At 33.7% G+C, this 19,708-nt stretch overlaps 2 protein-coding genes across 2 annotated transcripts; both read left to right on the top strand.

Moving 5' to 3' along the window:
- Positions 1 to 2,222: 2,222 nt before the first annotated feature.
- Positions 2,223 to 4,330, top strand: LOC306868250 (guanylyl cyclase-activating protein 2-like; the record flags this gene model as incomplete). Its single annotated transcript, XM_079414337.1, has 4 exons — positions 2,223 to 2,420; positions 2,595 to 2,744; positions 2,823 to 2,913; positions 4,209 to 4,330. The coding sequence occupies 4 exons, from the start codon at positions 2,223 to 2,225 to the stop codon at positions 4,328 to 4,330; spliced, it is 561 nt and encodes a 186-aa protein (XP_079270463.1).
- Positions 4,331 to 12,068: 7,738 nt separating this feature from the next.
- Positions 12,069 to 17,618, top strand: acte1 (actin, epsilon 1). The gene is made up of 8 exons (XM_079413882.1): positions 12,069 to 12,211; positions 12,468 to 12,596; positions 13,497 to 13,607; positions 13,696 to 13,780; positions 13,867 to 14,028; positions 14,330 to 14,521; positions 16,267 to 16,448; positions 17,323 to 17,618. Exons 1-8 carry the CDS (start codon positions 12,083 to 12,085, stop codon positions 17,464 to 17,466), a joined length of 1,134 nt encoding a protein of 377 aa, XP_079270008.1. The 5' UTR covers positions 12,069 to 12,082; the 3' UTR covers positions 17,467 to 17,618.
- The last annotated feature ends 2,090 nt before the right edge of the window (positions 17,619 to 19,708 follow it).

Below are 19,708 nucleotides of genomic sequence, written 5' to 3'. Positions count from 1 at the left end.
GGTTTAAAAAAAGATATGTAGGGGGACCCATACTGTATGTTCAGATTTATAAAATATTAGTGTTACATACACATTTTAATATCTTGTTATATTAACTTTTATAAATATGTTTGCCTACAGTCCTGTGTTTTATGAGGATGTGGGATTATTGTGGTGATTCAGACCGGAGGATTTCACTGACATTAATGACAGCTGAGAAAAGGTGAGAAACCTTTTATGTCTCCGCTGTCTGTCCTGACAAACTATCTCTTACATGCTGCTAAATAATATATCACCTCATCAAAAGAAGACTGGAGGTGAAACGGGGGTGGATTTAGGTTTTATTGGCCAGAAGTAAAATTGATGTGATTCTGCATTTAGGCCAGAGTTCACTTTGCTGTTAAATTGGTGTTCAGAAATGTTGTGGAGAGAGGGCATAAATGGACTTGACCCGTTTAGAAAATATTCACTTATAATGCTACTCTTACCATATGGCATCAAAAATGATATTTTTCTAGTTTTTTCCTCCTTAATGCTACTATATTTGAAGTCTTTGTTTACCTATTTAACAAATAATAAATTGTAATGCTACTCTTACCATATGGTATAAGGTATTTATTTATTGTGAAGAATGCACATACTTTATAGGCATCCTATTCCTAATAATGTATTAATTATTCATGACATGAACAGTACACTATAAAAAATCATTATAAAATACTCCATTTCTTTCTCTCTCTCTCTCTTCGTTCTGGTTATGCAGGTTATTTATTTAGTTTTGAACTATTTATTCAAGTATGCATATTCTATGTAGGTCAAATATTTAAAGTTTCCTAATAATTTATTAATCTATTCATGACATCAGCAGTAAAGTCAATGTAAAACGTAAATTTCTCTCTCTTTCTCTATTGATTGGAATTATTTTTTGTTCATGCAATTATGCTGATTATTTATTTAATTATTTCAATTATTTATTTATTTATGTACAAGTATGCATATTCTTTGCAGGTCAAGTATTTAAAATGACCTCATCCTAATAATTTATTCATGATGTCAACAGTGATGTTAACGTGACTTCAGATTTGTTTAGTCTTGTCTGACTGCAGCTATGAACTGAGATTCTCATCTTAACCTGTTAAAGGGTGTATTTATAGGCCACCCTAGTTAAAAGGTCCTGTTAGGACAACTGCCTGAGATACTGTAGAGGAAAGGTAAGACTGGTGAGAATGGTTTGGCCCTTTAAACCCCGACTGAAACCGTATGTTTTACAGAAAGGCAATAGAAGAGTGCAGTGATAGGAGGTCAGGGCTTAACTTAACTAGTCACGCAAGACATTTTCTGACACTGGTGTAATTGAGAATGTTGGCTCGCTGATCTAATCAACTATGACTCATGAATAATCAATCATCTAAAAGAATTGATGAATCATTTAGAGAGACTCATACAAGAGGCTGAGAGGTGTTAGCTTGATTTATTTTTACATTTTTTTTGTGCTGCCAACTACACAGAAGTATATGAAAGTTTCAGTGCTGTGTCTAGCTATAGATGGGCGAATCTCACAAAGAATGTTAAAACGTATAGATCATATCATAAACCAAAATCAAATTATATAATGCAACAAAAAATAATATGTGAAGTAAGTATTATTCAAGTGATAGTATTAATATAAGATAATATGATTTGAAGTATTTGTTGTATTTTTTATTTATTTATTGTCTGGCTTATATTTTACCTTTACACAATAAATAACATATGTAAATTATATAAAAAAGTCATTTTTACACCATAGTATTTGCTGTACTTTGATGCTAATTTATAATATAATATAATATAAAAGGATTTGGAGTATTTCTTTAACATTTATTTATTTATCTATTAAGAACATATACATGCACATATATTATGTATAATTTATTCATTTATATTATTTTAACAAGACCTCATCTCACTATAATAGGGCCTAATTAATAAAAAGTTTGAGACATGACTCATCGTTCTCTAACAGGTAAGTTCATATCATTTATTAGATCATGAAGTTTCACTGTGAATATTCCACACGTCAGATCAAAGAGCAAATGAGGTTTAGGCCTTCTAAAAATACCAGTGTGTTCATAGTAAGACAACACGTTTCTAGTTGTAAGTGGATTACATCAGTTTACTTGTGAGGAGAATGCAGCACAGCAGGTTTGCCTCCGTTATCGTGGCCATTTTCATACGATCAACATTGTGAGTTTTAGACAAAGATGGGTCAAATTCAAAGCGATGAAGATAAGGAAGTGGAACTAGCAGACATCCAGCCTCTTTATACCAAATTCATGAGAGAGTGCCCAAGTGGAGCCCTGCATCTTTATGAATTCCGCAAGATCTTTGGAATTCAGAGCACATCAGAAGATGAGGCTTTGTACATGGAAACCCTCTTCAAATCTTTTGACACAAACAGGGTAAGTGTAGGAGTTGAAAAGGTCAACTATTTTTACATAACTTATTTAAAAATGTTAAAATGCAAGTTTCTCATTTCCTTAAAAATTGAGTGCTGATTGCAAAGCAGTTTGTATGCATAATCTGTGATTATTTGCATGTGTGATCAGATGGAAATCATTCGTGTCTATTTGCAGGATGATGTTATAGACTTTATGGAATTTGTAGCGGCCGTCCACCTGGTTCTCAGAGGAAAACTGGAGGACAGACTGAAATGGTCTTTTAAAGTCTACGACAGAGATGACAATGGAAAGTTGGACAGACAAGAAATCAAACGTGTTATAAAGGTAAGAGTGATCTTGAGTCTCACCATTTTCATCTTTTTTATTTCCTCTTCTAATGGGTTTCTCACTTTTTGCTTCTAGGTAATTTGCCAACTTAAGAAAAGCCGCATCAACATGACACCCAGCGACATTTGCGATAGGATATTCAAATTTTTGGATGAAAACAATGATGGTAAGTGCCTCTTTTTCCATTCTCAAATATATTATTTATTTGAGACCAAAGACCAAAAGACCAAAACATGTACTATCTTGGGGTAAACAGCTATTATCATGCCAAAAGTATATATTGAACAACACATTCATAACAGCTTGATAAAAATTTAAATTCAAATCATAGGCTTTCACTTTTCTAGGAAAGCTTTCCACTAGATGTTGCAGCATGTCTATATAGGGATTTGCTTCTGTTGGAGAGCAACAGTGAGGTCAAGGGCTAATGTTGGTTTGAAGGGGTCTGGCTTACAGACAGCCTTCCTGTTCATCCCAAAGCTGTTTAGTGGGATTCTGGTCTGGGCTTTGTGAGGGCTATTTATGGCCTTCTACAGTAAACTCTGTATATTTATTTTCTTTCATTTCTTTGTGTCATTGTATAGACCTACATTAAGATCTGTCATTACTGGAATTAAAGGGCTTTCCTCAGTTTTGACCATATAATGTATCCAACAGCAAAGCGCAGAAGATGGGTTGACTATTAAATTGTTGCATATCAATCAAATGACCTTTAATCTTGTTATTTTCAACTATGGGTGCTTATGTCACACGGTTGGTTTTGTTTGCTTAAATGAAGATCACATTAATTGGAAATAGTCCAATTTAATTTTAAAACAATATATATTTTTAATATATGTATGTGTTGTATATAAACATGTAATATTTTTTATATATTATTTAATGATAAACTAAAGTAATTTCATAATAAATAATTTAATCATAATTAATTTGCATATATATATATATATATATGTGTGTGTGTGTGTGTGTGTGTGTGTGTATTAGTGCTGTCAAACGATTAATCACAATTAATCCAAAATAAAAGTTTTTGTTTACATAATATATGTGTTTGTACTTTGTATATTTATTATGTATATATATACATGCACTTACATACAGCATATATTTTGGAAATAAATTTACATTTATATATTTATATTTTATATTGTATATAAATATATTTAATATATAAACATAACATATTTTTCTGAAATATATAAATGCATGCGTTTGTATTTATAGTAAATAAGTAAATAAACTTATGGGTGTGTCAAAAGGATGTTTACTTTCTAAAAATCCACAGGACCACATTGATAAGTAAACAGCCTTATATAATAAACCCATGTGTGGCAGCCTAAATATGTATAGGCTTATAATGTTGCTAAATTAAGCCTGTCGGTGGTCAGAGAGAGAGAGATTGTGAGAGAGGGGTGGGGTTGATGTAGGAATTCATTAAAGACTCTTCCTCTTCATTCACAGGTCAAATATCCCTGTCAGAGTTCATGGAAGGAGCCCAAAAAGATGCCTGGATTATGGACCTCTTAAAACTAGACACTACTGCACGGAGCTGGTTCAGGGAAAACTGGGGGAAAAAAACATGAGTTTTCAATAAGGTCAAGGCCCATGAGCCAAAACCTGCGTGACCTTTTACAATCCTTCAAATGTTGGGGGCTGCAAACGGGAGAGACCTGGTATGGAGGTCAGAAAATATTTGCCTTCTGTCATGAGCAAGTACGTGCCTCATCATACATTGAGGACTTGATGTTCAACCGGTCTGCACATGTAAAAGCGGCTCACATTTCCTCTTGGTGTGGTGCTGATGCTGATATTTAATTACCCAAAAATGACATTAAAAGCTTGAATCATATGTTTATAGAAGGAACTATAATTATGATCTGCAGTCAGCTTTACTATTTAACCCATTTGCATCCTTTGTATGTAAGAAGCATTTTTTTAAATTATTTATTTCACAATTATGTTATTATCAGACTATTCAGGCCTATGCAGGCCTTGTAATATCATGTTACATAAATTAATATAATTATCAAAATACATTTTTATGTATTATTTAATTGTCTTTACAGTATTATTACAGTGGTGATTATTTTATACCATAAAATATACAGTGTGTCTAAATTATTCATGTTCATACATCTGTAATTTTATGATTTAACCCAATTCATTTTTATGTAAGAAACAATGTTTTTTTTCCACAATTATGATATAGTCAGATTATTATAATATAATATATTCATATTTATATATATACATAATTTATAATTAAAATAATAAAATATAATACAAACTGATTATAACATAATACAGTATTAAAATGAATTATTATATAAAATTATTAGTGGCAAAAGTGTCATCCTACAATGTGTGTACTTTATATGTTTGCTTGTTTTTGTTTGTTTTGTCTGTTTAACTAATAACATACAACTTTTAATGCCTATGGAAGATTCTTCCTTTATTTATATATATATATTTAAGATATATATATCTTAAAGGTGCTGTGTGTGTTCAATTGTACATCCCAATGTGCAGCGTATAAACGGTATGCAAATAAGTGTTGTCCAATTCTGTGATATTTTAAACAATGAGCGCTTTTATATTGAGGATCTTCCACCGATTATTCCCGACAGCATGTAAGGTCATGTAGACGCCTTAAATTGTTCTTTTATCAGGTAAATGTCATAAACTGCTTATTCGATGTCTTGTGCGTATTTTGAGCGACTCAACATTTTGCAATAATGCTCATCTTTTTGAGTGGAACAAAATGCTTGAATGCCACAGCTTGTTATACAGTGTTGTTGTAGAATCTACAGTGTGTGCACGAATAAGAGCTGTAATCAAACGATTCTGCAGGATTCTCCAAGCCTGGAGCCTGAAGCACATTTATAATTCATGTCTGTATGAGTTCACATATGCCAAGTTTACAGGACATGTGACACACAGGCCACTCATGCATGTGCATGCATCATTTATGTACAGAAATAAACTGTATTTTTCTATGATTTATTGACCTGAATTGGAAGACAGATTTACCCCAGCATGGTGCCTCCCAGTATGTGATGTGTTCACAGATGGTGCTTAGCAATGAACTATTCTTAACAGTGACATAATTCAAACAATGTTTTTTTTTTACCCTTAAGCCTAAATGGAGGTCATCCTTTGGCCGAACCACAATTAACCCCTTTAAATCATCTCGATAGGGCCTGCATTCCTCAGATTGATTTGTTATTCATTTACTTTTCCTTTTCCTTGCACAATTTCTCTGTGATGAACAGATGAACATGGTGAGTATCTATCCATCTATCCGAGGACTATCTAATTTTCTGGTCCTATTTTGTATCACTTTTATATATATTTTTGATCATATTTCATACATATATAAATTAGTTAAGTTGCATATTACATTGAGTTACTCGTAATTAATATCTACTACAGGAAATTCATTTATAATTTCAGAGGTGATTTGTCGCTGTTTCTAATAGAAATCATAAAATTTTAATGGAGGTGAACTTTTGACCCGTGAAGGATTTTGTGGTTCTGCATATTTAATATGTGGTTTATTGTCCTTATGTAAAGGTATTGCATATTGTAATTACCTAAACATGGATACAGAAAAACATGTCCCAACGCCTCAGTGGTCTGGCTGTGTTTTGTCCTATTTTTCCAGTTTTCACTTCAGCAATCTACATGTAACTAAATTTGGACTCATCACTTCAAAACAACTGTAGCTTGTTGTATCTCATTTTCTGTAAACTCACTGGGGTTTGGTATTCCTGAAGGATTAAATCAATTTTAATCTAATTTCAAAAGCATTTCTGTTGCATCAAAGAGCTTGAAACAGATCTGTTGTAACATATCATTTTAACAGCCTTCTGAAGCGGTTCCTGGCAGTTTATTCAAAATTCATGTGGCTTCCTGGCCCTCCATAACAAGCACATTAAAATTCTCCATAGTTCTCCCAGTCACCAGGAAGATGCTAAATGCTGTGCACCAATAAAACACACTGGAAAAATATAAAATAAAATAAAAAAAATAAATGGTGTGCAGAGACATGAAGCACAGACACTCTTAATATTCAACAAAACATAATGAATTAAGTGCATGAAAAATATAATATTTATTTTTACTAGTAATTTTTATATTTATATATCAGGTCATTAGGTTTATATGTTAATGCATAATCTTTTTTTAAATTACTTTTCTTATTAGTATTTTGCATATATTAATTCATATACAACAATGTATATATATTAACAGTGTCTGTACTTTATATTAGTCACATTTATATTATATTTTATTGTACTTTCTATTTATTATCTTTGTATTCCAGGTTATCAGGTTGTTTAACATGTTATGCATTTATTAATATCTGTCTTCTTGTTCCTTACTACTATATAGGAGAGATATCAACAGTGTCAAAAAAAAGTGTTTTGATTTGTGCAATCAAACGTCAGAGATTTTGATATGAACTTCAATATTTTTCTTTTCTTATTTCTTTTCATTTTCATTTCTCATAAGGAACTCTGAAGCATGTCTGAGTCCAACTTATGAATGATAAAATATTTTTGAAGATAGCATTCTGAAACTCATTCTGATCTGTATCCCAAAATGCACCATTGTGGCACTACGAATGGATGCATCTATGTTTAGTGAGGAGGAATTTCAGCTATGAGACAAAGGCATTGGCAGCAGAAGAGCAGAGGACTGAGGTCACATGATCCATGACAGAAGCGCATCAATGTGGAACCACTATAAAACGATGTTTGTTTTTATTCACTAGAGAAACCCTGGCAAGAGCTGATCCTGTATGCATGAACACAAGTGTGTGGCTTTACTTTGGGGTCAAATTTTACCCTCAAAAGTTATCTAGGATTGACAAGACCTTTTATTGTAACCATATATGTGAATGTGTAAAGTATGTGTCACTGTTTCTGGGGAGGCTGAAGCTCTAATGTGATGGCAGGACAGTATGACGGCTCTAATGTAAAGTGTCAATCATTTGGATCACAGCATTTTTATCAGCAGCAGTCTTTTTTTTTACTGTTAAATATTGCATGCAGTCCTGCAGTGAGAGTCTTTATATTTATCTTGCTGTTGGTGTGCTTGTGCAATTGTTTGGCTACAAACACATGTACAAACATTCTTGCAGTCTACTGTTGTCCCTTCAGGGCCATTTGGACTAAAGGAAACAGAAGAACTACATAACGGTCAGAGTTTATGTACTGTATACATTTACTATGTTTAGAGTAGCATACTGCTATTCTTACTATATATGTAGTGTGTGGTACTGTGGACAATATGCAATTATGTGTAAAATAGAAAATACAATATCTGGATGACCTTTGCCAACATGAGCAGTATGCAACAGAGTGTGCTTCATGGAATGCAATATCCCACAATTCAATGTGCTCCACTTGACCTTCCATTTTCAGTGGGATAGGGGCCAGAGGTAATTAGATCTACCTATCTGTCTGTCTGTCTACCTACCTTGTTTTACATTTTTTTATTCCTCACATAATATATTTAATTAATTTTTTTATCAATGCATGATGTGTACTATTTCACATTGTGATAAAAATAAGCAGCACACACTACAGTATATGCTGCACTATATTCTAATCATAAACTCCGGTCAGTATGTAAATGAATATTTCAGGTTACTTTTCAGCTTTACTGTCAGTATCTGCAGTGTGTAAAACAAACGGAAAATGCATATTGTACAGTGTACTTACAATGGAAGTCTATGAGGCAAGCATTGTGGGTTTCTGTGATTTCATTGGCATGCTGTTGATGCTATTGACACAGCATGACCGTTTAACCTGAAATAAGAGAAAATGGTAACTGTGATAAAAACAACATGAGCAAATGTGTGTGTGTGTGTGTGTGTGAGAGAGAGAGAGAGAGAGAGGGGCTCTTTTACCATCTACAGTCAATGCTGGTGGGTCTGTCAGTGTGTCATGAACAGAATGTAAGGCCAGGTGGCAGGTTGTCGCTATTGTACGTTACTGGGTGGCCTCCAGCTGACACGTTGCCAAAATGTAGGCCTCTAGAGAGTCAAACGATGGAGATTGTGGATTATCTCTGTGTGAGCTGAAGAATGCAAATGGCCAGCTGCCCTTGAAAATGTAAACTTTGACTAACATTTGACCTTAAGGCTCCATACAAGTCAACCAGTTAAATGTGTTATTGTTAAAACATCGAGTAAAAGCCATTTTGGCATAAGAAAGATATTTACTATGTGCCACTATCCTAGACTGCACTGTAGAAAAAATTACGTAAAATTTACGATAAAAAAACGGCAGCTGTGGTTGCAGGAATTCTACCGTAAAAAATCTGGTAACAGCATTTTAGGTTTTATTTAATTTCAATTTACAGTTAAATACTGTAATTTTATTAACTGATATAATGTTAATATACCAACCTATTGAACATTAATTTAACAACATTAGATGTAATATACAGCCCTAATAAATGTAACTGATAAGAAAAAACTAAGAAGAAACATAGTTCAATGAAGAAACATAAAATTCAGACAAAATTTTAAATGCAACGCAGGGAATTCTGGGAAGGTCAGTTTACTTACCGTACTTAACTTACCGTTAACCATTTAACAGGTTTTTACTGTAGCATTTTCACAGTATTTTACAGTTATAATCATGGTCATTTTTTACAGTGTTGGTTACAAAACTGGGCCGAAACTTTTAAAAATGGAGGGGTTTTTGTATATGTATGTATTGTTTGTAAGTACATACATAAACATATACCAAAAATATGCTTGAAAAAGGGAAAGCTATGTTACAATATTTTTAGCTTTATCTAAAATTTAACCTAAATTTTCTATTACTCAACAAGAGCTTTCAAATTTGGGACCAAATGTTGGTTTGTGGTTTACAATAGACATATATTGCAGGTAACCGGGTTGAAGGCTAGTCTCCTGAGAAAATGGAATGAAATTACAGTAATTATTTGTCTTCCCACCAAATAATGATATTGTTGGGTGTCACAATTTTTAACACAGCAGTTTTATTTTAGTATTATTTGTCTACTATTATAATATTTATTCATATTTTGAATTAGCATATATTTTTGTTTTCCATTTTAAATGTTAGTAATTTATGTGCTCTTTTCATTTTCTTTAGTTTCTTAATACATTTTAAAATTAAGTAATTGTTTTCGTAATTTTAGTACTTTAGCTTATTTCAATTACTTATTTAATTTCTGGTTTATAATTCAAGTTTAAGTTTTTTTATCTAATATTTATATTTTATTTTGGCGGTATTTCAGTTATTAAAAGTTATAGATAACAATAACAACACTGGGTAACAGGGTTGCATTGCATAAAATTGGCTAAATGTATTTAGCTTATTTTATGTAATATATTGTTGGTCATTAAAATAAGATTATAACTGGAAGAAAATTTTACCATTAATTAAAACTTAAATTATGTTTTCGTATGCTAGGAATTGTTAGAAACAGTTGGGAAGGTCAAGACATCAGTATTTTATGTTGTTAAAACTAGTTCCTTTTTATGCAGTAGGTTAATTGTATGTTAGATAATGGAGTATCAAACATGTCTAAGAGTAAAAGATTGGATTTGTAGAGATAAAAAAGTCATTGAAAGTAACTTCATGTGCCACGAGTCATTGTTAGCAGCACAATGCCGTTCTCTTGACACTATGCAATCAAGTAGCTTTTACGTCCATGTAATTATTAGACCACCCACACATAAAACAGCCCTACAAACATCACAAAGTATGGCACATTGTCAATTTCCAAGAGGCCATGATTTTACTTTGGGAAGAGATGCTGAAAATCATTCCTCATTTGGTAGGCTTTGGTTGTAACGTCCACACCCATATGGGGCGGCAATGTGCATTTCCTTTGAAGGCCAGCTAGAAGTTCCTCACAACTGACAGATATCAGACAACAGACAAATGGTCATTCGTCCATTATGACCAATGCTCGGCGTCTTATTTATAACGGCCCCTGGGATGCCATTCTCTCCCAGTGAACTGGCCACCTCTCTTTCCAACAATAGTCCACACTGTTCTCGAGAGACATAAATTATCTTCTAATATTAAATGCAACTGTCATTTGACAGTCTGCATTGTGAGACCCGTTCCAATACTCCATCTTCACATGGGACGGCCCTCCTTTGAGTGATGCGGGGTTGTAATGTATCCTAAAAAGGCTTGAGGTTCTGAAGCCCTGGTGACAAGGCTCCTATATAAATACAGGACAGGTGAACTGGCCGCTCACTCTCTTATTTTCTACCGCTCTTGAGGGAGCAAGTTTTCCAGGCCTCTTGTGCAAGCTCTCCTGGGTGAGTTTACTTCAATGGATGGTTTATTTTAAACAGTTTGTTGGACTACAGCAGATAGTGTAGCGAAGCTTGGCTTTTGGACATTTGGAATGTTAGTTCATTCAAATTTGAAAATTCTGATCAAACCTGATGACTTGGTGGAACAAAAATGGAGATATTTTGAAGAACTTTTTATCCATACACTACCATTCAAATTTTGACCCTTGGTCAACAAATCAGCATATTAGAATGATTTCTGAAGGATCATGTGACACCAAAGACTGCTGAAAATTCAGCTTTGCCATCACTGGAATAAATTGTATTTAGAATATATTAAAACAGTTATTTTAATTTGTAATATATATATATATATATATATATATATATATATATATTACAATTCTAATGTTTTTACTGTATTTTTGATCAAATAAATGCAGCCTGGTTGTGTATAAGAGTTTTATTTAAAAAAACTTAGTGACCCCACATTTTTTAACAGTAGTGTATAATGAAAGTCAGTGACTTTCACTGTAAAAATCACTTCAAATCATATTCCGCAGAAAAAAAAAGTCATAAAGGTTTAGAACAACATAAGGGTGTTGACAGAATTTCCATTTCTGAGTGAACTATCCTGTTAATAATGAATTACTTAATGAATTATTTGTTACATACAGTACGCAGTGGACCAATGAAATGCTTATATTTTGCATTTTAAAACAACTTCAAATACAGAAGCAGCGCTATAAAAATGTTACAAACTAAAGCTTTTTATGCACAACTCAAGATATCAAATAATAATAAAATATGCATTATTTATAGCGCACTGTGAGTCTGCCGTAGGGAGGGTAGGTCTGCATAACTGAAGATGTCAGAAAAGCTCTTTTTAAGCACAGAAGATGAATCATTTACATTTAGCTTCAAGTACTACATGAATTCAACAAGCAAAGACAAGTAATTAATAGGCATGAGAATATCCTTCTGCTTTTTAATGGATATGTCATGTGTTTGTGCCCAAACACCAGTTGTCTAAGCAAACATGTGCGACGAGGAAGAGACCACCGCTCTGGTGTGTGACAATGGCTCAGGTCTGGTGAAGGCCGGCTTTGCCGGGGATGACGCTCCCAGGGCTGTGTTTCCCTCCATTGTGGGCCGACCCCGCCATCAGGTGAGATGACAACGTTCATTTACGTAATCTGGGGCTTAGTCTTATTTTTGATCCAATCAGTAAAACACCTCTTAAGTCACAGTTCTTACGCTTTGACCTTTGACCCGTAAAAGCGATACACTGCTAGAATCAATCCTTGCTTCAAAATGTTAATAAGCAAACATTAATTCTAGAAAAGGAGTGTGAGTGCTAACGTATGTGAATCAAATGTAGAAAGATTGTGACTGAAAACTTGCACTATGGTCTCTTTTTTTAGGGTGTCATGGTCGGTATGGGTCAGAAAGACAGCTATGTAGGAGACGAGGCCCAGAGCAAGAGAGGCATCCTCACCCTCAAATACCCCATTGAGCATGGCATCATCACCAACTGGGATGACATGGAGAAGGTAGACCATACCAATACTCACTTTTAAGAAGCAATGTGCGGTCAAGAAATGTCTATTGTCAGTAGTGTAGTGATCTATGGAGCACAAATCACAAAGAAGTCAAACAAAGTAACTTTCTGTTGGTCAGTGAGGTAAATTCACATGAACAACTTGAACCTGTTGCGAAATGTTATGTTGAAACCTTTCGCCTTCACACAAAATTCACAATCGCATGGATTCCAGTTGAAATCAATGGATTTCTATGGTGTTACAATTGTGCCAAAAAGCTCAGTTTTATGCTTTGTAAGTTATCACTCGATAAGCATTCTGCAACATCCAGATAAACAGATTTTAGATTTTTTTCAATAATGAGTTTTCTAAAATCTTTAGATGCATTTATGTTTTCGTTCTATAAACTTGAATGAATCTATAATCCTTAGGTTTCATCTTTGTGTTTTGACAAAAATTCAGAGTTTTAGAAAGACGGTGAGAAAACAAATTTTTGAAAAAATGTAAACATTCTATTTGTTTACCCGGATACCTGTAAAATGTGGTGCAGAACATTCACTGAGAGCATTAAACAAGGAGGGTGACACAATTTCGACCCGAAACAAACAGCACTAAGAGTAGATATTCGAGTCAACACTTTCTTGGCACAAATAGAAAGCTATAATGTTTGGAAACAGCCTTTAGACAACAGAACAAGATGACATGGAGGATGACAGAAGAAGACGACATAAACATACATATCAACATATATTAGTTTATCTTAACAAGTAGGCCTACAGAATGAATGCAACATGGACAATTGACCTTTTGGCACAAATGCAGTCCCATACATTTTGCTCTCAAAAATTTGCCAAACAACAGTAAATGTGACGAGTGTTTCCATATATAATGAAAAAAGTATTTTTTTCTCAGATCTGGCACCACACCTTCTACAACGAGCTACGTGTGGCTCCTGAGGAACATCCCGTCCTCTTGACTGAGGCTCCTCTGAATCCCAAGGCCAACAGGGAGAAGATGACCCAGGCAAGTCCTTTAGAAGACTTCAGAATCATGGCATTAATGGTATTAGGTCCATAATATTAAAATATGTTGGTTTCTATCTGTATTTCAGATTATGTTTGAGACCTTCAACGTTCCGGCTATGTACGTGGCCATCCAGGCTGTCCTCTCACTGTATGCCTCTGGCCGTACCACAGGTTGACTTTGCCTACATTGCCTATCATACAGTTTCTTCTCTAAAATGCATATATTTGGTTTTTCATGCTTTTATGATATGCTCCAGGTATTGTGCTGGACGCTGGTGATGGTGTAACCCACAATGTGCCCGTATATGAGGGTTACGCCCTTCCACATGCCATCATGAGACTGGATTTGGCCGGCAGAGACCTGACTGACTACCTGATGAAAATCCTGACTGAGAGAGGCTACTCGTTCGTTACCACTGGTAAATTACCTCACTTTCTGCAGCTTGTACTTGATATGAAGGTTATATTTTAATGCAGTCCCTTAATAGATAATAAACTAGATGTTAAATGTAAAATATCGATTCATTTTGAATATTTTATACGTCTCGTAGTCGTAAAGTGTTCTAGTTTCACTGTTTACGCTGTAATGAAATCTCCATTAGCTACTCCATTAGCCACCTTTTGGTCAATGCTAGTATTTGCAGTTAAAAGTGAATTGAACCAGCTGCTGTTTTTTAATAATTAAAAAGCATTTAATACCCTTCTAACTCGCTTTTACAGCCGAGAGGGAGATTGTTCGTGACATTAAGGAGAAGTTGTGCTATGTGGCTCTTGATTTCGAGAATGAGATGGCCACCGCTGCTTCCTCCTCATCCCTGGAAAAGTCCTACGAGTTGCCCGACGGTCAGGTCATCACCATCGGTAACGAGAGGTTCCGCTGCCCCGAGACCCTCTTCCAGCCCTCTTTCATTGGTCAGTTTCTCATTTGTTCATTTGAATATGGGTACATAATTCATCGCCTCCGCCTTGTACTCCTTGGTTCTGTTTTATTTCCCTAGTCCAACATTTTATTGGAATTTATGTCACAATTATAATAATTCCTAATGGGAATTTCTGTAGGCTATAGGATTAAAATATGTAGCATAACTTAGACTAAAATATTTTAGAAAATACACTTCTCTAAAGGGGGATGTTTCCTGAAGGATCAAATATCCCTGGCCTGTATAGTAGCAGAACGTAGAGAAATTTATACAGGATTGTAAAACTTGTAGTTCTCCTGTGAATTTCAGCTGATAAAGATAATGTAATATCTACCTTAAAATCAAACAAGAGTAAAAATAAATCATAATTATAAAATTATTTTTCAGGAGCCAATAGTAATGAGGTTATTTTACTTTTTATCTTTACATGATTCTTATTTGATTCGATTGTTTTATTTTATTCGATGATTCTTATTAGATTTGATTAGGATTAATATGTCTTCCTATAAGAATCCAGTAAATATTTCTAAAATAATAATAAAAAAGTAAAATAAAATAAATTAATAAAGAGTAACAATTACATTTTTTATTTTAATTATTATTATATGTATATAATTATTTTATTTTATTTGGGATTAACCTTTTATAATTGGATCTAAGTTACTATGATTAATGTTCCTATCAGAATTCAATGATTATTTATAAAATAATAAAATTATTTTAAATACAAATAATTTAAGAGTAACAATTTTACTTCCTTGATTATTCCAGATTATATATATATATATATATATATATATATATTTATGCTGTTCTATTTTTTAGATATATTTTAGATGATTATTTAATTACAGTACTAGATCTAAAATATGAGATGTTTCTAAAGTAATCCAATAATTATTTATTTCTGTCTTGTTTTATAATAATAATTATTATTATAAGAAATAATAATAATAAGTCAGTCATTATTTTGCTGGTCAGGCACAAATGATTTAATTGGCATAATCATGCTCTTGAGAAAACAACATTTGTTATGTCGAGATAACAAGAAAACAATCATGTTCACATTCCTTTCAGATTTTTGACTAGGTTTCTTCTTAATGATAGACAAGCTTTGAATATCCCTACATTATGCCTTGTTTTTTATCAATTATTCATGTAAGTTTCTAGCAATTTTGAAACGAGGCCTACACTGAACCTCTAAGCCCACACTCAAAATATATTCTCCCTTTTCAGCCATTGCCAAGCCAGCATTCCCATTGATGAAAAAATCATGTTATTAATAATTCTCAATCATTTGCACATCAGTCTATGCACAGCAACACAGTTAAACCCACCTTCCATGGGCACAGCGAAGCGGTCAAGTTTCCCACTGAGAAAAATTCAACCAACTGCATTTTCAGAGCTTTTTCTTACATTACAGTGCACTTTTAGGAGAGGTGACATGGTGACGGATCACCTTTTGTCAGGAAATAATTAGGAGTGTTTCAGTATATGGCCAAAGGCTGAGGGGCTATTTATGGTGTACAGGGTTCTTAGTCTTGACATTGTACATCAATCACTGTTTCCTTATCCAGTGGAGCTGATAGGACAATGGCTAACCAGCAGTTCTTCCCTTAATGAAATCAGCGCACTTATGTAATCGTGAATTAGCATGGTACTGCATATGTAATGTATTTAAATGGAAGTATGTTTCATGTATAGTCCCATTCATTATCTAAATTACATTGTCTGTAGGTATGGAGTCTGCTGGTATTCATGAGACCACTTACAACGGCATTATGAAGTGCGACATTGACATTCGTAAGGATCTGTACGCCAACAACGTACTGTCTGGCGGTACCACCATGTACCCTGGTATCGGTGACAGGATGCAGAAAGAGATCACAGCTTTGGCTCCCAGCACCATGAAGATCAAGGTACAGTAAAGGACTAAAATGTTTTTTTTTACACAATAAGTAATCATTACACTACAAAAATAATGAATATGAAAAAATGAATCATTTTTGTTTTAATCATTTTTATTATGATTCATATTTAATCATATTTTATGTTTATGCAAAGTTGTTTTACGATCCAAATGATTTTTTATGACAGGTACAGATTATTTTTAAGTGTCCGATATGCAGACCAGTATACAAAACATATAGGTTTTATTTATAAATATACAATTATTGTTATATTTCTACTTACAATATAGTAAATTAATAATAATCAGACTAAACAATTGAACAAAACAATAATACTTTGTGCATTATGGATATAAAATAATAATCATCATCATCATAACAACAACAACAACAAAAAATATTATATTTAATCTTATATCTTAAAATCTTAAATCTCTATTATTATATTAAATCACAATGTAATAACACAATGTACAATATGGATACTTCAATAACAAATTATTATTATTAGTAGTAGTAGTAGTAGTTATATTAGAGGTAGTAGTTGAATATATTTATATTGATAATAAAAACTTTTATAATGTACTTTGTATTATTGTAGTTATGTATTATTGCTATTTTAATAAAAATATAATAATACCAATACTAATAATAATAATTATACATGGTATTATTGTAATGATGGATTATTGATTTTGTATTATTATTACAAATCACAAAATAATTATGCAGTCTGCATTATGGATAATTTAATAATAATAATAACAACAACAACAACAACAACAACAACAATGGCATTTGTTTTATTATTATTATTATTATTATTATTATTATTGATAATGGTGATGTAAATAATAATTACATTTTCCTTTGTCCACTACAGATGATTGCCCCTCCTGAGCGTAAATACTCTGTCTGGATCGGCGGCTCCATCTTGGCTTCCCTGTCCACTTTCCAGCAGATGTGGATCAGCAAAGATGAGTACGAGGAGGCCGGACCCTCCATTGTCCACAGGAAGTGCTTCTAAATCCCTCCTCTTTCATTCTCCTCTGTCCTGGACTTTCCTTCTAGCCTTTGCACCACGTCTTGTGTTTGTACTGCGGACATTTGTTTCAAGTTCCCCTGTACAAGGATTCACATCTCCAGCCTCAATAAATTGTTTAATAAATACATATTTTCAATAACTTTCTCTTTGTATATATATAAGCACTTTCTTGTCCACAAATTGACAGTACGTTCTTCAGCTTTCAAGGTTGAGATCATTCTTCAGCAAGACCACCGGATGGCAGACTGCTGCTGTGATATTACCACGAAACACCCTTGAGATCAGTGTACTAACTTGCTTAAGAAATTATGCTAAATAACTTGCGTCAAACCTGCTTATTACCACATTATAATGTCATTTGATCATCTGAACCAAATGCCAATTTAATCTAACCATGATGCAGATTTGATCGTGCCCTCTAAGGGTTTTACTATGATCATCAATAGTCCTAAATATACGATGACGATAAGAAAACAGGTCAGTTTAATGTAGGCCAGAGGCGCAGCTGATACTTTCTGGCTGAGCAACAGAATAGTACACTGCGTCTCACAGCTGAAACCTTCCGATCTAGGGCAAAATATTGGAGGTAAAGAATACTATTGCAGTAGCATCTATTAGTGAATCAGTGTGAAAACAGTTTGTTTTAGAACTTTGTTTAAATACTCTTTAAATCCCTCTAGAAGCATCCTGTTACATATTATTCATACATCGGTAGTCTGCTTTTGAGACGAAAGATCCAGAAATAAACCATAAAATGTTTCAAATGCTGCCTCCTTAAAGGAATAGTTTACCCAAAAATGAAAATCTGCTGAAAATGTATTCATCCTCAGGCCTTCCAAGCTGTAGATTAGTTTGTTTCTTCATCAAAACAGATTTGGAGAAATGTAGCATTACATCACTTGCTCACCAATGGATCCTCTGCAGTGAATGGGTGCCGTCAGAATGAGAGCTTAAACAGCTGATAAAAACATCATAATAATTTGCAAGTAATCCACATGACTCCAGTCCATAAATTAACATTGTGTGAAGTAAAAAAGCTGTGTGTTTGTAAGAAACAGGATCCATCATTGGGACTTTAAAATGGGTTACGTCTGGCTACAATTTGGACTGTCATTCTGATGGCACCCATTCACTGCAGAGGATCTGTTTTCTTCATTTTTTGTGTGAACTATTCCTTTAAAGGGATAGTCCATCCCAAAATATTTGGACTGTTTGACTTTGTTCTGCAGAGCATAAAAGAAAGTATTTTTTAAAATAAGATTTTTTTATATATATATTTTGTGCATAAAATAAAAGCTAAAGGGGTCCAAAATAATACTAGACCCCAATGTTCTTCAGAATATCTTCTTTTGTGTTCAGCAGAAGAAAGAAATTCATACAGGTTTGGAACGACATGAGGGTGAGTGAATGGCTCCCGTTTATGTATCGTATCTCCTCGAGTTTCTAATTATAACACGGAGACCCAGTTTTGTGGGTTCTGGACGATGTGGGTTGTAAAGGGTGTACAGTAGGAGAGGGTTAAGAAGCCAGACTTATTACTGCAGATGCTGCCCCACTTCTGACTGACTGAGAAATCAAAGACAAATGAAGGTGGAGACATCTAGGAGGTTACAGTGATTAATGGATCTAGACAACAAGAGAAAGAGAGAGAAATAGAGAGAGGGAGGGGAAGAAAAAGAAAAAGAGAGTAGGCTCAGATCCATTATGAAATCTATTCATGCTTATTAAAATCTTATTTCGCGGCTCCTTTATTTTGCACAGAATGCCGCACATTCATTACTAGTGAAGAACATTGCAATCTTCTAATGTTTGGCTCAGGTTCGGAAGTGCTGCTCAATAGCCCACTGTGTGTATGAGTACAGATACAGACCAAACTTTCTGATTGTAAGTATTGATTAAATGCAAGAGTGTTTGCTAATTAATCCCTTCCTACACAGCAGTGGATCTGTCATGCTGAGAGGAGGCAGATATCAGTCCTGCCACTTTAGATTTTCAGCTCTTACATATGATACATTTCTTGCAGTATACATTATCTATCTATCTATCTATCTATCTATCTATCTATCTATCTATCTATCTATCTATCTATCTATCTATCTATCTATCTATCTATCTATCTATCTATCTATCTATCTATCTATCTATCTGTCTCTCTGTCTATCTATCTATCTATCTATCTATCTATCTATCTATCTATCTATCTATCTATCTATCTATCTATTTT

This window comes from Barbus barbus (genome assembly GCF_936440315.1).
Source record: "Barbus barbus genome assembly, chromosome: 50".
NCBI lineage: Eukaryota > Metazoa > Chordata > Actinopteri > Cypriniformes > Cyprinidae > Barbus > Barbus barbus.
The sequence above is the reverse complement of the archived record's forward strand: the minus strand, read 5'-3'. Positions and strand labels throughout refer to the sequence as shown.